General features: G+C 39.5%; 1 protein-coding gene across 3 annotated transcripts in view; it reads right to left on the bottom strand.

Moving 5' to 3' along the window:
• The window catches only part of USP37 (ubiquitin specific peptidase 37), a 36296-nt gene extending 15997 nt beyond the window's left edge, over positions 1–20299 (bottom strand). For 2 of the 3 annotated variants that reach the window (XM_010568235.1, XM_010568251.1), the window contains exons 1-15: positions 20095–20299; positions 16342–16513; positions 15692–15792; positions 14233–14414; positions 13793–13867; positions 13111–13208; positions 10907–10991; positions 9812–9973; positions 9217–9348; positions 7062–7185; positions 6589–6794; positions 4808–4925; positions 3520–3599; positions 1999–2163; positions 435–500 (exon numbers count right to left, since the gene is read on the bottom strand). In XM_010568235.1, coding sequence (XP_010566537.1) covers positions 435–500; positions 1999–2163; positions 3520–3599; positions 4808–4925; positions 6589–6794; positions 7062–7185; positions 9217–9348; positions 9812–9973; positions 10907–10991; positions 13111–13208; positions 13793–13867; positions 14233–14414; positions 15692–15792; positions 16342–16513; positions 20095–20250 — 1922 coding nt within the window. In that variant the 5' untranslated portion in view covers positions 20251–20299. The remainder of the gene's footprint in view (positions 1–434; positions 501–1998; positions 2164–3519; positions 3600–4807; positions 4926–6588; positions 6795–7061; positions 7186–9216; positions 9349–9811; positions 9974–10906; positions 10992–13110; positions 13209–13792; positions 13868–14232; positions 14415–15691; positions 15793–16341; positions 16514–20094) is intronic. The other variant, XM_010568243.1, reaches the window with a different exon arrangement.
• Between the last annotated feature and the right edge of the window lie 677 nt (positions 20300–20976).

The following is a 20976-nucleotide window of genomic DNA, read 5'->3' as shown; positions in this document are numbered from 1 at the left end:
TTTGTTTCTTCTATATGTGGCTTGCAACTACAAATGTAAGCTTGTTTAAGATATCTGGCATTGAGAAATCATCTGTACAAACTAAATGCAGTTCTCATTCTGATGCCCTGCCTTCTGTTTGAAACAAAATAATCTTTGCTTACTTACAAGTCTCCCAAGGCTCTCAAAAGAAATGCTAAGGTGATCACGTCAACTAGGCAAATCGTACCATTGATATTAATTTCAGCTAGCATATACAACCAATAAAACTCAGATATGAAAAAAAGACAGTAGCTGAAATAATTTACTACAATAGAAAAATAGAAAAATAGAAAGAAAAGAAAACAAATAGAAAAAGTGGAAAGATTAAAGAGGAAGAATTAGAAAATTTTAAAATGCCTCAAAAATTATCCCATGAAACCCCAGGCCACGGGCATTTCAGAGCTATAACTCACCTACAAGGTGTGGAAGTGCTTATAGTACAGGAATTCACCATTTGGGAGGCTTTCAATGGACGGGAACTATTAAAAAAGCAAAGTATTTATTGCAGCAGTTACAGTCTTTAAAAAAATAAGTGTTTACTTGTCTGCTATGCATGCAAATCCGTGACCAAAGAAACAAGCAGAATACCATTATGTACTTGCTAATTGTTTAGATGTAGAGTAGTAACTCCATCACGCTATAAATATACAACAGTTGTTCAAAACCATATATAATCCTTTAAACTTGATTCACTTCTTAGTGATGCACCCTTAGGGGCAAGCTCACAAATTAAAGGCTTTAGGCTCCCATGTCAAGACAACTCATTCCTTTATTTTTTATTCTCACCAACACTTGAGTTCCTGCTCCCAAACCACAGTCTCCTGCTGCTGTCTGGATCAGCCGGTTTTCTGGCATGTCCCACGTCTCCCTTTCTCCTCCTTTACCTAGAATCTTCTAAACAAACTTCCTGCTCCACTTAATCCTTTCATGGGCTCCTCAAAGTCCATCACTATCACTACACATCTGTCCACCAGATGGCTGCCAATGCAGAAATCTTTTCTAACCTTCCCCCTCAAACCAGGACTGCTTCTCTCCAGCTTAAGTTACCCTTCCACTCTCTGGTCAATCAGAATGCTTTCAATGACTAAAAAAAAGCCATTGGAAAGCTATTTCAAACATAAAAAGCCATTGGAAAGCTATCTCAAACATATTTTTTAGTATTTCTGCTCTGGTTAGCTTAAGCTGTTTGTTGTATTTAAGATTTCTGTTGTTAAAGCAAACTCTTGGGAAACACCCATGTAAATCTCAAACGCCACTAAACCTTCAGCACAAGAACACATGCCACACTGATGAACATATACACCAGATGTGTCCTAACTCACTACGGCTACCGTGGTTATGTCACTAGGCAGGGACCACAAGAGACCTGAGGGTTTCTTGTTCCCTATTCTGCCACAAACTTCCTATGTGACAAATGGCACGTTTAATCTCTGTGTCTCAGGACAAGCAGCTGTACAGAAATAACTGTCACAGGGAAAAGGAGAGACTATTTTCAGCATGTGAAGTGCTCAGATACTACAGTGGCACAGGAAAGACAATGAAAAATGAATGATAGCACAGGAGGTGCAAGTGGAAATTAGCAGAAAAAGGTAGGATGTTACGTGTCCTAAGCAGAGTTAAGTGTGCTGTGAAGGGAAAGGTAATCTAGGTTATTTTGGACTGAGAGGCATAAATTTTAGAAATTCCTGACAGAAGCTCTCTTAAGGATAGAAAGTTACTTACAAGAACAGTGAAGAATATAATCTTACCAAATATTCCCTAGATAATGCCTCACCAACTCTTCCTACTGCTGCTGTCATGCTTCCTTTCCATACATGTTCTCATGATGGCATCATTACAAAGCAGCAGTACACATCTGAAGCTGTGTAATTTTAATGTTTCCTTGCCCAGACATCTTCTGGAGGAGATCTGACAACTGCCTACCTTGTGGCATATGTGCTTAACACTGCATGGATCAATCACAAGTTGTACACTTACACTGCAGAATGGACACTCCATCCCAGCGTCAGTGGCAGCCTAGTGCTTTCTGTACAGTGTGAAAGCAGGGTTAAGTATCTTGGAATAACAACCTGCTGCCCAACTTTATGATTGAGAGACAATGCTACATTGAAGCTGTATCGTTTCAGATGAAGAATCAGGACCCTGAGAGATATGAGAGAAGGACAAATATTAATCTCAAGACAGAAGTCAGAAAACCTATTCAAAATCCAGGTAGCCCTGTTTACAAAATGCATTCACCCAACTCAAAAACGGATTACTACTTTGGGGTGGAAGGGGAACACTATCCACCTTTTATATGGCAAAAGACAGGTAATTACTCTCCTGTCCATCACTCAACTTTGTGCAAGGTGCAGAGTGCAGACTCTGCCAGCTCAAGAGGCTTGCTACTTTGATCTGCATCACCTTGCTCTTCAGTCAAGAAGGAAGCAGCTCTTACCAAACTCATTATTTCTGCTACACAGTGAGAGGTAGGAAGCAAACAAAATATTAATCATTATAGGCCAGAATGCTAGTATATTACTCCCAGATATTCATTCAAGACTGTGATGGAGGGATCACACAGCTGCCCAAAACTGAGGAAGAACGGTGCCCAGCGCAAGATGTGTACTTGGTTTATCTCACAACACTTTCTGTTTGCGAGAGCTTTTGATCACAACAGTATAAGAGCCTGAAAAGGCCTCCTTACACTGAATCTTCTCCCTTATGCTGCACTTTGTACTGTCTATTTAGATTATGCAGCTGTATCATCATTCACGTTGTGCTAATATTCAAAAACTTTGACAAGGGTTTTGCAGTGCTAGCATAAATAGACTAATTAAGCAAAATGCAAGCTAACTACCAAGTTACTGGGTTCAGTATGAGTATACTTGGGACAAGGACATAGGCCAGATAAAGTCCATCCAACAGACTCAATTTTAACAGGAGAAAATGATCCCTACCTCCAAGCACCTCCATTCTAAATAATGAACTAAACCCAACCACGAGGTCAGAAACTACTGAGCGTGCCATTAACACTCAAAGTGTCTGCCTTCTTCCTCAAAGTGCCATGCTTACCAAGACAGAAAACAGATATCAACATGGGAAGAATTAACTGATCAAAGCAAAACCCTCTATATACCTTCTGGCACTAATGTCTCCAACTCAGTCCTGCCTATCAGGCCAGCTGAGCACAAAATATTAAACTTCCAGAATGTATTTACTGTTTCCACTTCCCTCACATCCCAGAAACCCCAAGAAAAGGCAAAGGGGAAAACTCAGCTCTCCTTGTGTAGCAATAGGGAGGAAGAAAGAAGTTTTGCAGTGTGCCCAAGAGAGCTTCTTTAGAGGCAAACTGACGAACATCATGAAGAGTACTGTCTGCATGTGCATCTTTCTCACAGGCTGACCACTGCACATGCTGTCCCACCCATTTTCCCAGCTTTACCCTTCAAGGGACTTTTGCTTGCACTTTTGTGATGTGTGCTTCCATGAAAAAGAGGAACACATGTCAACATTTACCTGGGAAGCCTGTTGAACTTGTGTGTGACAACAGCAGACTTTCCATTGCACTTCTCACAGGAATACTCGATCTCCTCTGCCTGTTTAGGAGAACAGAAACATGACTAATGGAATAAAAGACCCATCAAGCAGATCTCAACAGAAAGCACATTGCTTCTGGCTGTCACGGAAGCTCTTCGAAACAGCAGTTACACTTAAAATTATAGTCACCTTTGACATGACCTAACCTTACAATCTGGCAACATATCCACTAATACAAGCAGAATTTTTCCTGCAAGTCTATTGCAGACCAGTGAATTAGCCACGGTTGAGACAAATTAGCTTCCAAAGAGGGGGGACGATCTTGCAAGGTTTACAGTTTTCTCTCCCATACACTGGCTTTTTTTTTTTCCTAATAACCTTTGGTGGAGGATAATTTGCCATGAAGTTTTCTCTCTAGTTCAAAACTACAACTTTGGTCCTGAAAAGCTATCCTCATCTAAACTTGTCAAGGATGTGCTGCACCAGAGTAGAGTTTTGAACAAACAGCAAAAAGGGAAGCATCACTGTGCTGAAATTACATGACTTAGCCATCAAACATTTCTACAGCCCTTTTCTTTAAGTGAGGCCAAATGACACCACTACAATTTTAACAATTTTTTAAATCCTAAGTATAAGACCTCCACCAGCTTTTAGAGGAATAAGCATGTCAATTATTCTATCTGTTGAAACCACTATCTGTAAATGGAGAAAAAACACAGGTCTGTCTCAAGATATGACAAAACACAACACTAATTCACAGATGTAAGGCTCATTTTTAGCTTTCAGAAACCTCACCTTGAACATCTACTTACAAGATGGGCATCCACGTATTACAACTATTTTTTTAATTACTATATCTGCATGACCTTTTTTCTCCATGCTAATTTAGGCCAGTACCTAAGCTGTTAAAGCATCCTAGCCCAAGAGAGGAAGCAGCAATTCTTGAGTGATGTATCTCAGTCTGACATCTTCCCTTCTCTCCTTTGTATTTGTTTATGCCTCAACTCATCCACCACAAAATGAGGAAGTTTACCTATTTCACAGTAGTATTGAAAGGATCAGTTAACTTCTGCACAGCATTTTACAATAAACACTCCTGTATGCTGTTAATGTACAAACCTCAAAAAAGTGCAAAGTTAATTATTTCATGTCTGCAATCATGGTCATAGAAACTAATAATTGGCTATACGACCAAAATTTCCATATGGTACATAACCTACACATACTCTCCAGTGAATACTCCCCCCCTCCCCCCCCAACTATGTACCCGAAAAAAGAGGTCAAGGGAATCCTGGATCGATCGGGAAGGAAGCAATTTCTTTCTTCGTGGAAGGTCAATGGAGAGGTCATTAAACTGTTCTCGTTTAGTGACTGTTTCACCACACCTAAAAAAGAAACACGCTTATTGTCCTGGTTTCAGCTGGGATAGAGTTAATTGTCTTCCTAGTAGCTGGTATAGTGCTATGTTTTGAGTTCAGTATGAGAAGAATGTTGATAACACTGATGTTTTCAGTTGTTGCTAAGTAATGTTTAGTCTAAAGTCAAGGATTTTTCAGCTTCTCATGCCCAGTCAGCGAGAAAGCTGGAGGAACACAAGAAGTTGGCACAGGACACAGCCAGGGCAGCCGACCCAAACTGGCCAACGGTGTATTCCATACCGTGGGACCTCATGCCTAGTATAGGAACTGGGGGGAGTGGGGATGGGGGGGAATGGCCACTCAGGGACTAGCTGGGCATCAATCGGCAGGGGGCGAGCAATTGTATTGTGCATCACTTGTATATTCCAATCCTTTTATTATCACTATTGTCATTTTATTAGTGTTATCGTTATCATTATTAGTTTCTTCTTTTCTGTTCTATTAAACCGTTCTCATCTCAACCCATGAGTTTTATTTCTTTTCCCGATTTTCTCCCCCATCCCACTGCATGGTGCTTAGTTGCTGGCTGGGGTTAAACAATGACACTTATGTAAGTCTGATGAAAACTATACTTGAAATTAATGACAACTTACACTTCTTAGGCTAAAGTAACTTCCCAGTAAATATATGCCTCTTAGTCAACCTATTTTTACTGATCAAAATGAAACTGATGCTTATGACAAAGTTGAATTTTGAGATCTCACTTTGATGCTTCAGAAGTTGAAAGAAACACTTGTGTAAGGGTGAGAGCAAAAAACCACAGTCTGCTTTGGAGAGGCAAGTGATCAGGTATAGGGGAAGTCAAAGTGACTGCTATGTAGCTGAACACATCTTCTTCATTCAGCATTCTTAGGAAAAAAGAAGTGAGCCCAGCCCAGTGCAGAAGAAGGGAAAGCCTAGAAATACTTTCAAACTGTTTTTAGAAACAAAATAGACTCCATCTTAAAAAAAACAAAACAAAACAAAACAAAAACCCTCAGTTTTCTTATGCTTTTTTTTGGGGGAGTGGGGAAGACCCTACCATCATTTGCCTTCAATAATTATTACTTGCATGCAATTTACTTTCATTTACTTTAGAGAACTAATGCAGTGCACACAGAGTAATATTCCCAAATAGCTGTGTTCAAAACTCTGTGGAATGCAAGCATCCTGTATGGGAATCTGCTGCACGGTTCATATGCAACAAATGCCCAGACATACTGGTTTACACCTTTTTCCGCAATAACCTAGAGAGACAGAAGAAAATGCCATTCCCTGGAAGCCCTTAGAAAGAACAAATTATAAACATGGCTCGCCCTTTTTTTTTTTTTTCCCAGAGGAACCATTACTTGGCTGAAACCCCGTTTCTCTCTACTCTTATAAAACCAGTACACAAAAAGCAGAGCACAGAGGCTTTCCACTGGATATGTAATGACGAACTAGATGGTATGAAACTGTTTAAAGGAGGCCTGTAGCAGCAGACAGCATGGTGTGAAGTTTACAGCATTTCTAGACCGTAGAATATTTTCTAAATATCTAGCTTTGAAAAAAAACATAGTTCTAATCATAGCCTGCAGATGAAGTCATGTAAGATAGAAACACTTCCCAGTCTTTTAAGCTAAGCACGAGAAAAGCTCTCAAGCATACTTACATTTTGCAAATGATAGAATGCTGAACCTCAAACTCTAAGTTACTGATAACTGGACACGTATAAACTTTGGTGGCTGAGAGGTCATCAGAAGCCCGTCCAGGTGAGTTATCTTCATTAGGGACTGGCTCACTTTTCCAAGTTTTGTTTAACTTTTCCATGTCTTCCTTCAGCTGATCCAGACACTGGCTCAAGAACTCATGTGCATCCTAGAAACGGAGTAAACTCTAAGTGATTTTGTACAACTTCATTCAGTATCTTTCTCTCAAACACACAGAGACTTGGGAAATTATGTTTTAGTTCATTGCATTCAGCAATATTAAGGCAGTTCTGCTCTAACAAACAGCAGGCAATCGTTGTCATTCAATCAGGACCTCAAGTCTCTGTCAAATAGAGTTGAAGCTTGACAGAAGTTCAGTGCAGTCCAAAGGCCGAACAAATTACACATAATTGTTTCGAGACAATATGGTACTTACATTCTGCATGTACCCAGAAAATCTCTCTGCAGTAGCTGAAATGGCACTTTTCACCTTCTTGAGCAGCTCTTTCTTAACCTCAGGGCTGCAGACATCCTTTTTAGCAAGCAGATGGGCAAAACGTCTGCAGAAGTCAATGCAATGAAACACTGATTGGCTTTCCAGGACTTTAGAGAAACAAAATAAAACTCATGATACCTCATTTTAAGAGTCTCTAAAAGCTTTTCTCCTGTGATAAGTGGTTTAGGGGTTCTGTATGAAAATATCTCATATATAATTAACCTTCTCCATTTCAAGTATTCTGAAATCTCATTTGAGGTCATCATTGGAACAGGACCCAAATGAACAAAAAAATTTCACAATCTTTTAAGGTAAAGAGAAGAGCTTTATAAAGTTCTATAAACTTATTTCTGCTATATCTTTTATGAGAAAAAAAAAACCACAATGCTTTTTGAAAATGTTCGTACTGATATGAGATGACATCACTTGGCACCAAAATAAGCAGCACAAAATCATTAAATTCAACTTGCATGGTCACACTGGTTTCTATTTTTTTTAAATTTTTTTTATTTTTAAATTTCCACTCAGTTTCAAGCCTTACTTCTGTTGTAATGTTTTACTGCCAAAAGAGTAGACAAAAGCTGTAATAAAAAGAGCCATGAAGAGTTCCTTGGTCCATGCTATGTATAGTGTTACTGGTAACTTTGTTAAAGAAACTGTTGAAATTGACTTTACCTGTGCCTCTCAGTTATTGTGATTTAGTTATCTTTTACAACTACTTTACTATTTCACAGGAAATACACACCCAGTATATTCTAAACACAACAGTTTTGGTCATAGTACATACATGGGAAGATGATGGGAAGACATCATGTTCCGTGATGCACAAAAAAAGACAGAAAGACAGGAAAGACCTGTGCAATCCCCTCCCACCCCAAACAATAACTAATACTCAGTTACCCAAAGAATCTGATCAGTTTACTGCAGCTCAACAAGTTTCTGCTATTCTGCTGAGCTACAGTAACAGTGTACGCTACCCTAACCCTCTACAACTGCTCAGGGAAGCATGTTAGGAAAAATGCCTTTTCCACCACAAAGCAGTTGATAGGCAATCACTTATCAACCAGAAAAATATTTGTCATGTTAGATCAAGTGCCAATACCCAAACCAATAGAAGCCAAAGTAGATGCTACTGAGTATCAAAGCTGACTTGTACTTAGGCACAGGATCACACACTGCCCTCCATCAGAGGTACTATGACACAAGCTCTACCCACACAATTTACCATTAGGTATATGGGCCACAAGCTGCAGAGGTCTTTCTACAAAAATTAGGGAAAGGACATTTCAAGACGCATGTGGAACAACCTCTGATCCCAAGTAGTGTAGGAAGAGTTCAAGAAGACAGAGCAAAAATAGAAATGACCCCAAAAGATATAAAACACTAAGAAATGGAAACAGAAATGGTCCTGATAATCCTGAATCTTGGTCAGCAAGAGAAAAGAAATGAGGTACACAAGAATATATATAATAAAAATCCCAAATGGCAGAGACTGCAGTACATGGAGCAAACAGCAGTTTGTCTGATAGACATACAATGGAATCTGAATGGCACAGGAATTTAAAATTTCAAAGAGAGAAGAGTTTTACATATTACAGAAACCTTTGGAGTTTCTTGACATGAAGTTTGACTGAACTGAGAGTTCAGCTGAATTTATAAAAATATTAAGTATGCAGAACTTGAACACTCTCCACAGCTACTAGACAAAGGATATTTTCCAAAAAAGCATAAGCCCTCACATATCAGGTGAAGTTAGTGGCCAGCTTAAACCCTAGCTGGTAATGTTTTAAAAAGAAGTTATTCTGCATCTATTTATTTTGCAGTTTCTTGCATTTTCTTCTGAAGCATTACACTCTGCCACTAGAAATACAGTGGAAGGTATAAAAGACTGCCTGTAACTCAGCATTGCAATTTTTAAGAGCCTACTTCCTATTTGTAAAGTAAAACTCCAAAATACAGAGAGAGCTCTAGGATTTATTTTATTATCTACACATGCAAATTACCCTCTACAAAGTATTACCCTCTGCTTCAGCATTACAAAACTAGTTTCTCAGTAACGAAAGAGAAAATATCCTTCCTAGAAAGTGAATTTTACCTGATAAGTGCATTGAGTGGAATTTTTTTCCATGGGATACCCTGCTTGAGCAAATCATTAGCAAAAGACTGAATTGAAAACAAGGACTGTAGAATGGCATTCATATAGCAGGTGTTTCCCAAGTTTGAAAATCTGGAAAAAAAGAAGATGGAACATGGTAGGTATGTCAACGTGTAAACATGCCAGTGTTAAACAGGGCACTACTAACATGTAGGACATTCACCCCAGTCACTCCCCACAGAGTTTCCTATTGGAGCTGTCCTCCTGCCCTCCAGACTAAACTGAGGTGGCATTAATCAGGAAAGCACCCAGGAGTTTCTACAATCAAAATTTAAAAAAATGCGTGTATATACACAAGATAGAGAAATAAATCATGAAAGTGTATGAAAGGAACATGAATTATCTGCAATTATTATATCTCTAAAATCCTCAGGAAGTGAATTTAAGAATACATATTTTCCAAACTAGGGAAAGTGTTCCCTGTCTCAGTGTTCATTAATTTCAGGACTTTTTTTTTTCCTTAAATAATTGTAACAAGAATGCGCGTGTTCTGATGATCAAAGTGTGCATACTAGATAAAGAAAATTAAGTTTACCCTTGTAATTGTTGTTGAGGATGGGTGGAAAGGGGCACTCGGGGTTTGTTCCACCCTGTATAATCTTGATTAGATCTCATTTTTTTAACAGAAAGAGGGGCAGGCTGAGAAAGAAATCCCAGGCTTCTTTTGGCTGAAGGAGTCTGGCTGGATACACTAGACCTAAAAACATAAAAGGATAAGAAGTGTAAGATTTCTAATGCTCTTCCTTAAATAGCTATAGTCCATGACACTGGAATTGTATTGTTATAGAAGACAAGGATTGGTAAAGCCACACAAGATAACTGGCATGTATCATAATGCAAAAGAGGTGTGAGAGAGAGAACTTTTCAGGGTGCTTAAATACTTTGGTTAGATTTCCTTACATCCACAGGTGTGCATGCAGTGTAACCAAGCCTTTTGTCTTTAAGATATTTAACAATTCCACACTGTATGATGAGGGGAAGAACAATCATGTAGCATGAGACCACCACTCCTAAGATATGCTCAAAATTAACATCTGGGCCAGAGTCTTCATTTTCAGCCTCTTGTTCTTGTAACCTAATCACTCTGGACCTCAGTAGTCCCTCATGTGTAAAGCATGGACAATGCCTCTTTTCTTCCTTGATCTTTTATCTCATGTATCTAGGGCAGAGACCAACAGTTTGATTGCACAGCGTCTAACACAGAAGAATCCCAACCTCAGCAGTATTCAGTATTACTAAAATGCTGTTACTAAAATATAGTTTCAAGCCATTTATCTACTTGGGGAAAATGAAGCAAGGATTCAGTCTAGAGTTCCAGAGTTTATATAGAATTAGAACCATCTAGAATTTAGATATCATCTGGATCAGTCATTCACAATGACTAAAACAGACTTGAGTGATTTTAAAAAGTCTATCTATAGCAAGCAGTAACTGGAGTTTGTAGATGTAACTAGAGCAATTGTAGCCACACTGAATACTTAGATTGTACTCCTGGGGTGTGTGGGGGAATCTATAGACACATTTCATGCATATAAGCTATATATCACACGATAAACACACAGGAAACTGAAGACCCTAATTCCTGGGAAAGAACCGTCATTTACAGTTCATGCTAGTGAATCAGTCCTACCTGTCCAGGGTGGAACTGCCAGTGGAGTACTCTTTTGATGAGGACCGACTACCATAAAAGGATGATGACTGCAGTGGTAAAATACCTTGAAAAACAGAAAGAAAGGCAGGTCATTTTGTTACAGGTAACTCAGCTATTTATACAATTGTCCTGGTTTCAGCTGGGATAGAGTTAATTTTCTTTCTAGTAGCTGGTATAGTGTTATGTTTTGGATTCAGTATGAGAAGAATGTTGATAACACTGATGTTTTCAGTTGTTGCCAAGTAATGTTTAGACTAAGTCAAGGATTTTTCAGCTTCTCATGCCCAGCCAGAAAGAAGGCTGGAGAGGCACAAGAAGTTGGGAGGGGACACAGCCAAGACAGCTGACCCAAACTGGCCAAAGGAATATTTCATACCATGTGATGTCATGCCTAGTTTATAAACTGGGGGGAGTTGGCCTGGGGGGACTGATTGGTGCTCAGGAACTAACTGGGCATCGGTTGGCGAGTGGTGAGCAATTGCATTTTGCATCACTTGTTTTGCATATTCCAATTCTTCTTGTTGTTATTATTTTATTATTGTTGTTATTATTTTCTTCCTTTCTGTCCTATTAAACCGTTCTTATCTCAACCCATGAGTTTTACTTCCCCCCTGCCGCCAATTCTCTCCCCCATCCCACTGGCTGCATGGGTGAGTGGCTGCATGGTGCTTAGCTGCTGGCTGGGGGGCTAAACCATGACAACAATACACAACTCGTTTAAAAGTATTTAGTCAAAATGTTTAAAAATCCTCAAATACTGTTTTCTAGAATTGGTTGGGAAAGTACTAACACACATACTTAGAAGTACTAATGCGAATATTAATCATACACAAATAAAGATATTCTGGAGTTTTAATTGAATTTAATACCACAATCTCCATCAAATCCAAACCACAATATAAAACATTAAAAAGTCATTGAATGGTCTTAACTATCTGAAAGATAATAAATACCCACCTCTTGTTCAAATATACAAGATACACATAACAGAAAACTCACTAATGATTTCCAATACAGTGCTCACAAAATTCAAGGTAAATATACAGAAGTGAAAACAGTTTCCCCTTCCACTCCAAAATTCCACAGTAAATTACTACAGGCTTGGGGCAAAACATGATTGTTCCATTGTTCTGATATCATTCTGTAAGATACTGAGACTCTAATGCCTCAGATGGTGGCACATAAAAAAATTCTCTCAAGAGTCTAAAAACCACCTATTACAGTGAATCACAGCATAATTTAGTTCGGATAATGAATAAACATTTGCTTCTATCCCAGCCTGAAGTGGTTTGAGCCATGCAACTTTCAAAAATGCAGATATATGAAGAAGGAAGATCACAATACTGTTACCTGAGCTTGCAGGTATACTCTCACAGATTCTGATTTTGACTCTAAAGAGCAAACCAATTTTCATTTAGAGATAAACATTTACCTTACTGGCTCATCCAGCAATACGTTTGTGCCATCAGAGCTGCACTAAAAAAAGAATGCATTCAGCAACATTCCCCATAAAAACAAGATCTTGAATGCATTCCCCTTTCTGGGGAAAGGGGCTCAGTATTTATTATAAAACTGAAGAACAGTGCTGCTTACTAGCTTACGTGCATACTGTCAATATATCTATATTGTCTATAAAACCTTGTCACACACCAGTATCCAACAGAACTTTGGTACAAACAGAAAAAGAGTCCTGGCCCCAAAGAGTTCCCCCTCTAAGTTCTAGAGAAGAGATAGGAAAGTAAAAGCAAATGGTACACATTTTCAGCACAAAACCCAGCCTACAATTCACATGGGCATTAACAGCAAAGGAGAGCTTTAAAAATAAACAAGAAAGCAAGCAAAAAGGAAATTTTTAGGTGTTTACAGGAATCCTCTCCCAAAGTGAAGGGCAGCTTGGAGCAAAGTTTGAAGCTGCCTGTTGAATTTTCAAACAAGCCAGCACATGGGCTGGCATCAGCAGCCAAGTATAAAGGTCAGGGTCACACTAGACCAGGACAGGCTTTGAAAACGAAGGCAAATTTTCCGCATCTCATATATGGCTCTGTAGGAAGCAAGAAAGTTAGCGGCACAGGGAAAGCAGATTAGGAAAACCACCTCTGCAGCAACTTTCTAAACTAATATCAAAGGATAAAATCGTAGTGGTCAAAGGCAGGTATCATTTGGCTTTACTTCTATTTTTTTACCTGATGTCCTATTTTCCTCTGCCTGCTTCAGATTCAACTGTTTCTCTCTGCTACTGTTCAAGTACTTCCATGCTGGATCACTCAAGGCTTTATTATTCCTACAGATAAAGAAGAGTGGAAGTTGGTGCAGTTATAGAAGATGCAGGACATTCCTGCTTGATATTTACAACTTGTTTTAAAGCATTTCTCTCCTGTCACCTTTAATACTTGACTATGGAACAGTTAAACTTTACTTGCAGGTAAGTTTAACCAATTCATTTAAACAACCTTCTGACTTATGATTAAATGCAATTTCAAACACACAGAGCTTATTCTTGAAACGGCAATTTCCCTTTAAGAATTTTTGTTTTGAAGGGGTCAAAGCAAGTTCAATAATGAAGGTACCTATTGCTATACATGTATAGCACATATGACAATCCTGACTAAACTGACAAAAGAAAGATGACACAAAGTTTGCATGTGCCAGTTCCTGCAAATCAACTGCTAGCACAGGTTGTATTTCCCTCATTAATCCTGAATGCAAACCCCATTTCAAGCACCCAGTGTGTTCAGAATTTGACAAGTGGCTAGCCTGTACCATGTTGCTGAGACAGGAAACACCCAAGCATTCTTTTCAGAAAAATTTACCTTTATGAATGAACGAAGAGTTTAAAATCAGAAACTAGAAACAATGGTTACTTACGTTGAAGAATCATTCTCTTTGGGATAGTCTTCACTCATTTCTGAACCAGGAGGTTGTGTTCTTTTCCTCTTTTCACTGATGACAGAAAATTTTTGAAGTGGTCATTCTTTCAGAAAGGCTAGTAAATGATCCTCTTCCAACTGAACAGAACTCCTCAATGCTTTCTGTGCATTTTGCACCTATCTTCCACAATCTCCACTTTTATAACATAGCATACAGAGAAGAATTTGGTCTGCCCAACTCTTAAGTTGTTCATAAAGCTCTAGTGCCAGTACCAGCCAGAGGCTAGAAAAGCACGTATTAACATCCTGTTAAAAGTAACAGCAAAACCAAAGGAAGAAACATATTCCCTTCTTACTTCTAGGTGTACTGAGTTCCACCTGCAGCTCTATAAAGAGCTATATTTTAACAATATCATAATAAGATGATAACACTCCTACCGATTCTCCAACAAGCCCGTTCTGTGAGGGACTGATGACGCAGGAGATGCTGAAATGTTCACCCTGCTGGTAGGTGTTCCAGTTCCAGCGGAATTTTTAACAGACGCTCTCGCTGGGGTACCCAGCACCTTGCGAAATGGATTTTCCTCCTTACTTTCCACAGTCACTCTTTTGGGAGGAGTCTGCAAAACCCAAGTGGTGGGGGCCAGTAAGACAACCGAAACCGTGAAAAACATGACCATCTTTAGTCTAATCTAGCATTTACAACACTGCTTTACTTGCTACAGTGTAGCATCCAAAAGCAGAAAAATGCTACTTAAAATAGATCAAGAGAGTTTAACCCTAATTAAACATAGGTAAAATTTTGATGCATGGATGCATCATAAACATGAAACTCTACTGCAGTAACCAATTTCCCTTCTCATCTTCCCATGCTAAGTCTGCTGAACTTTAGTTTTTAAAATCTCATTTACATGCTTTGACATTAAAAAACCCAAGGCATGATTCCTAACTATCCCCAGATCAATCCTGGGTGGTATTAAAAAAAAAAGAAAAAAAGAAGCTGTATTAAAAAACACACAATTAGAACAGTGCCCTGACAGCCTTGGGCCAAGCAAGCACCACATGTAATGCAATGGAAAGAGCTAATAGTTGGTTGACTAAGGAATGTTGGTCAATTTTAGACTTGAAAACTAAACATGTCTAATCTTACCACTGTATACACAGCTTTAGAGTTTTAACTGTGAGATTGCCTTTAAGCAACATGTAAAATTTGTTTTGGGACTTCAAAAATATTCTCCCTCAGGGCAGTAATACAAGTATATTCACAGAGATAAAGTAAATTAAAGACAGTAGATACAACATGAAATCTGTGTTATGTAGGGAGAAAAGGAAGAACAAAAATATTTTGAAGGAAAATCACTTTCAGTGAAAAGTCAGCAAAATTTACATAAAAATCTGAGCAGAATGCCACAAATTCAGTCACTTTATTCCAATACAAAACTGGGTCAGCAGCTTTTCAGTATATACATTTGGCTGAAGTCTGCTAAACTCATTAAGACCTATGCTGACTATAACATGTTCAGCTGCTACGTAAGGTGTTCAGTATAAACATAGAGATATTCAGAACTGTGTGAGAAACAAGTCTTAATCATGTACTTTCCCTCTATTTCTGCTTCTTCTCTGCCTGACTGATAGCTCAGCATGAAGAACATATTCTGTCTTCCACAGCCAGACACTGACCTCTCTTATTCATACAGAATATAGGGCTCCTCATGAGCAAGACACACCGTTGCCACCCACTCTGTATATACATCTATTCCAAGCCCTCTAGATTATAAAGACTTTGGATGCAAAGTAAGTATTTACAGTGCTATTACAACATACAATAAGAGAATGAGAGGAGAAAATCAATGAAATAGAACTGAAGGAAAGGGAAAATGTGAACAATTAAACAAACCTGGTTCTCTATATAAGAGAATTGCCTATTAGCTTCCTTCTGTGTGGTCCTGCTGCCCAGCACACCTCCAAAGCTGCCAGATCCCTGAGAGGGTTTCCCAGCTGACAGGAAAAGTACACAACATTTAATTTGATTGTCATTTAACTGATTGGCATTCTTATTTGTAAGATGTTATTTAGCTGAGTCGATTTTGGAAGGGACACACTAGATTTCTTTCAAACAGACAGTACAATATTCTGAGTGCACAGACATAAGCATATGTTTACGGATATCCCTTATATTGGTTGTTTATTCAGTTGGCAGTAAAGTCCCTACCCTTAAAAAGAACAAAATAAAATAAGAGGTAAAATTAAAAAAAAAAGAGACTGCGCCTATGTGATAGACAAGAGTTTTTTAAATACCAACATACTTACTACATAAACAACTCCTACATGTTTAATCTCTGCTTATTGTTCAGCATGACAAAGGTACATCATGAGAAAGGTAATGTAACAAAAATTGGGGTTGAGGGCCAGAAAGAAGCATTTACACAAATGCAAAGGAAGTCAGTAACACAATGAGGACAAAATGACTAAAGATGAAAAAAAGAAAACACAGCACCAACCCCTCTCCAAACTGCTATTAACATGATTTACAACAATTGCACTTACCAGTATGAACCCTGTCTTGATGGACTGCATCCAAATACATCCGCATTTCATTTGCATCTTTAAATGGCACCTTATCAATTGTCAGGAAGCTGGTATCCTTTAGTGTTAGCATCAGGCAGCACAGTTTTCTACCATTTGGTCGTAAGGTCACAGTTTTAATGTTATGGCTTAGCTGAAAACAAGAAAGTGACTATAAACATAAATCCATTTTTAAAAGGCCAAAATACTTACAAATTCAAACAAAACACTTCAAATGGAGAGGGTAAGAGGCACTTGCACTGAAATACTTCTTGCTCCATTTCAAGCAAACATTAAGCCTCATAGAATTAATGCGATTGGTGATCTTGGAAGCTGACAGAACTGAAAGGACAGTATCACTACAGCTCAACAGTCCCTATATTCCTGGATAAGCTTTCTAAAACCTGCTTTGCTATCAAGTGTGACCTTTTTGAACATTAAGCAATAAGAGCTTCATACAGTCCCATTTAGCTGTCTGAAACTTCCACATCAAGTTTGAAATATAATTTTAAATGGGGAAAGTTTTAAATGTTAAGTGCAAACTTCTACTCACTTTATAATTTCCTCTCAGGAAAGACGGGTTTGACATAGCTTAAAAAATTTGCTAAGGGAGTCAGTAAGAAATATGCTTAGTCCGTATGCAACATTGCAACAATTAAGTGGTGTCAAAACTTTCAGGGTTATGGCCAAGCACAAGAATAAAATAAGAAGTTGTGCTCCCTAATAATGCCACTGCTACTTTATTATACCATTACTTAATTGTTAATTCATGCTAAGTCACCTATAAGAACTGGCTGTTTAGTAAAGGCTCTACTATCCACACAGGTTGAGGGTAACTCCTAAAGCAGAGGAAGGAAAAGAATACTTCACATCTACAGACTGCATGGAAGTTTGACGATACATAGCTAAGCATAATCTCATTTTCAATTCCCTTGCCCTTTTTTGCTTAATTCTTTATTTTGCTGCCTCTTCTTTAGCTTTTTCTAAGATCAGGCACTAGCTACACAATGACCTCCATGCCAGTATATTGCTATACTCAAAGCTTCATACAAGATTGGAAACCACAGCCAAGGTCATTAGGCACTACACAAGACAGAGTAAAACACTGCCCATCAGATTGGAGTCTTCTCCTAATTTGGCCTGACCTGCATACTGCCACACTACCAATCTAAATAATGATGATGAAATAATAGACATGAACACTAATTACACTCTAGCACCCAAGTTTCACTATACATTGCTCTAGAACCTGTCTTGTCTCCTTCAAATTACACACAAGGTTAAAAATAAAAATTATTCCTGATTTTTATTTAAATTTGATCAGGTATATAAAAGACTGCAATAGTAAAACACACTCCATGTCCATCAGTGAGATTTCTTTTTTTTCCATGCAGATCTCTAGTTTCTTGGAAAGCCCATCTAGATACAATAGCAGTTTAAGAGAGGTGGGAAAACCACCTCTAGTCAGAAACTAAGGGTTTATTTTGCTGGGAAAATTACACTTCTGAAATACTTTGTGCTCAATCTTTGTGTTTTGGGGTTTTTTTTGGGGGGGTGGGGGTGGTTGTTTTGGTTTGTTTGGTTTTTTTTTTAAATATAAGCTAAAAATGTCTTCAAAGACCTAAGAATTTAAAAAAGGGCTCAATATTTTTCATCCTCTCTTAAAACACTGAACCCAGTGCAAAGGGATTACAGTTACTTCACCATCTCAGTGCAAAACAACCTTTTTCAACTCAAAATGCTATCATGAGAGGGCTACATCCATACTCTCCCCCTGCACCTGTTACGACCCAGTCAGCATCACAAAGTCTTGGGAGGTGGGGGTAAACAAATTATTTCTCTTAATACATATCTAGCATCTACGACAACTTGGTCAAAGCTCTGAAACATCAGTAAAACATACCATCTGACATAAGAAATTTGATGACACATCAGTCACTGTAGAAAGAAATATAACCCTGGATCCCTCCAAATGTTCCACTACAGAAAAGTAAAAAAAGGTGGAGAACCGACAGTTCTCCCACAACAACTTGGCAAAAAAAGGGAATGCTACTTCTAAAGCAAAATTATCAGGAATTTGTCACACCTGAAGCAGCACACAAGAGCACTGTGACAGACTGGGGCCAGCTCACACAAACTACATTCAAGCACAAGCCTGCAGTGCAAGGGGCAGGGAGCTCTCCCTGCCTGTTGCTCACTCCCACCAACGTTCTTGTGCCGATGTTGCTTCAAGATTAACAGGACCAGAAAGCAGATCCTGCTGAAAAATAACCACCATCCAAACAAAAATAATTGGTCTAAAGATGTGGCATTTCCTCCTCCTCCCTTGATGCTGTCCCAGCTGCATGGTGCCGCATCACCCCCTCCACGAGACCTCATGTTCAGTCCTTTCCCCAAAGTAATTAATGTAAAAAACCTCCACTGAGCTCACAGAGAGATCTGACAGGTGCCAGAGCCAGCAGGTGGGAGAGGCTGGGAGCAAAACCTGCCCCTTTAGGCCGTGGTTAGCTGATCTATAGGCTCATCCTCCCCATGGAGCCACCTTTCGAGTCAGTGTCACACCACGTTAACACTCATCCAGGCAGAAAGGAGCGCGTGAGAACGAGCACCCAGGGAAGGTATGAGGAGAAGAAGAGACCACTCTTCTCAGAAGCAACATGGTCCAACGCTGGATTAAATCAAACATGCAGACACAGCATTGCGCACAAGAAAGCAGATGATTCTTTTCAAGTCTACAGTAACAGAGGTAGGAACTATCCACAGCGAATGATTTTCTTGTGCCTCTATCCCAAGGCAACACAGGCTGCCAGATTCTTTCCTAAGACTTTTGAGTGCACTAAGGCAGCAAAAGCTGATCTTTCAAAAATAAAGTGAACTTTTTTCACCAAGTCTGGACGCAGAAATAAATGGCTCAGAGAAAGGTCTAGTGAACACTACTGATGAAAAACAACTGTGGCAGGAAAAAGCAGAAGCCAACATTTAGCTCAGTTTAGGCCGTTACAAAGTTGCTAAATAAGATCGGAATTTTTTTTTTCTTCCAACTACTCTTATACCCTCTACATGTTTTTAAATCAGATAGAAATTTCTTATAGAAAAAAACTCCTTAGCATTCTTTCGATTTGGGGCATTTTGCACAAAAAAACTAGGAAGAATGAGCAGAAAACAACTACAGAATGAAAAAAAAGGCAATTTAGGCTGAATATTGCAAGAGAATCTTTATCAGCAATCTGTATCAGCCTCCCAGTGAGGAAACCACATTGCCTGGCATATTTAAAACCTAGAAGTGTAACAATTGCTGTACAGCAGAGTCTTGTATAAACAAGCAAAAGGCTACAAGTGTGTTAACACCCTTACTCTTCAGCTGGGAAAACTGCTAGTACAAAGCGTTCAGATCTTCACCTCTAGATTCCGCAAATGTACCGATAACAGAAAGGTTACAGTTCCAAAAATCTGAACATGTGAGCCTTGATGCTATATACTTTGGTAACTTTTCTCTGCTTTTTAGTTCTTCCCATTCAGTGGTATCTCAATGCCGGCTTTGGCAGATCCTTTAACAATACACGTGAATAATTTACAAGAGATTTATACAAAGGGATTAGTGTTCAGGAAACGAGGAACAAGAAACAGTGACAGAGGGAAGTTTGTGTGACACTTAATAGCCTTGAAGAGGACAGCTGTTCACAAAAGAGCACAATCCATGCACTGCTCAAACAAAAGCCTTAATATTTGGTATACCTGAAATGTCTTTGGAATTCCTCCAACATTGTAGTGAACCACTAGACTCACTTTGTTGTCCTTCTCCACAATTTCAAAGCTCCCTTCTTTCCATTTTGTAATCCCAGTCTGCATGCTGCGCATCCTCACAGGTCCGTGCACCTTTAGCGGAGCCATGCTTTCTCACAGAAGAGAGCTAACAGGACTAAGCGTACTCCGCCTTAAAAACCTGTTAAAAAGGAGAAAGTTGTTATAACTAGGCAGGCCAAATAATCTCTACGGAAAGATGTAAGTGTGACTTAAAAGTTTCTGTAGAAGTTCAGTAGAACTGTTTTGCTGGTACTTTTATACGCAGTGAAGGAGAGGTAGACACAAGTGAAGGAAACTTAGATTAATCAAATCTCTCCCAGATCAGGCAGCAACGAGCTGTTTCCTCACTGTTGAAAGGCAAGCAGACCCAATCCAGACACAGAAGTTCTTGCAAATCCTTGCAGCAACTTCAAGGGATTTGAGGAAAGAAAAAATAAGTGCCTGAGGAAAGCCGGTAAGAGACGGAAACCAAAGTTGCGGAGGAAGCCTAAGAGGCAAAACGAGCTCGTTTCTGACGGGACGGGAGCCGCGGTCACCTGGCGGGGCCCGGCCGGGGGTCCCCGGGGCGGCGGGGCCCTCGTGCGCTCCCGGCTCCCCCCCCCTCCAGCCAGCACTCCGCCCGGGAAAGCCACCGGCCCAACGCTACGAGAAACAGCCCCCGCACCGCCGCGGGCTCCCGGTCAGCACGGCGGGGCGTATCGTAAATAAAAAACGAGAAGAAATGAATGAAGCGGCCCCTGCGCGCAGCCCGGGAGCCGCCGCCGAGGAGGAGGGTCCGTCCCCCCCCGGCAGCCCGCGCTCAGGCGCCGCCGC

The sequence above is a fragment of the Haliaeetus leucocephalus genome, unplaced genomic scaffold (assembly GCF_000737465.1).
Source record: "Haliaeetus leucocephalus isolate CR32 unplaced genomic scaffold, Haliaeetus_leucocephalus-4.0 Scaffold1, whole genome shotgun sequence".
In the NCBI taxonomy this organism is placed as follows: Eukaryota; Metazoa; Chordata; class Aves; order Accipitriformes; family Accipitridae; genus Haliaeetus; species Haliaeetus leucocephalus.
The sequence above is the reverse complement of the archived record's forward strand: the minus strand, read 5'-3'. Positions and strand labels throughout refer to the sequence as shown.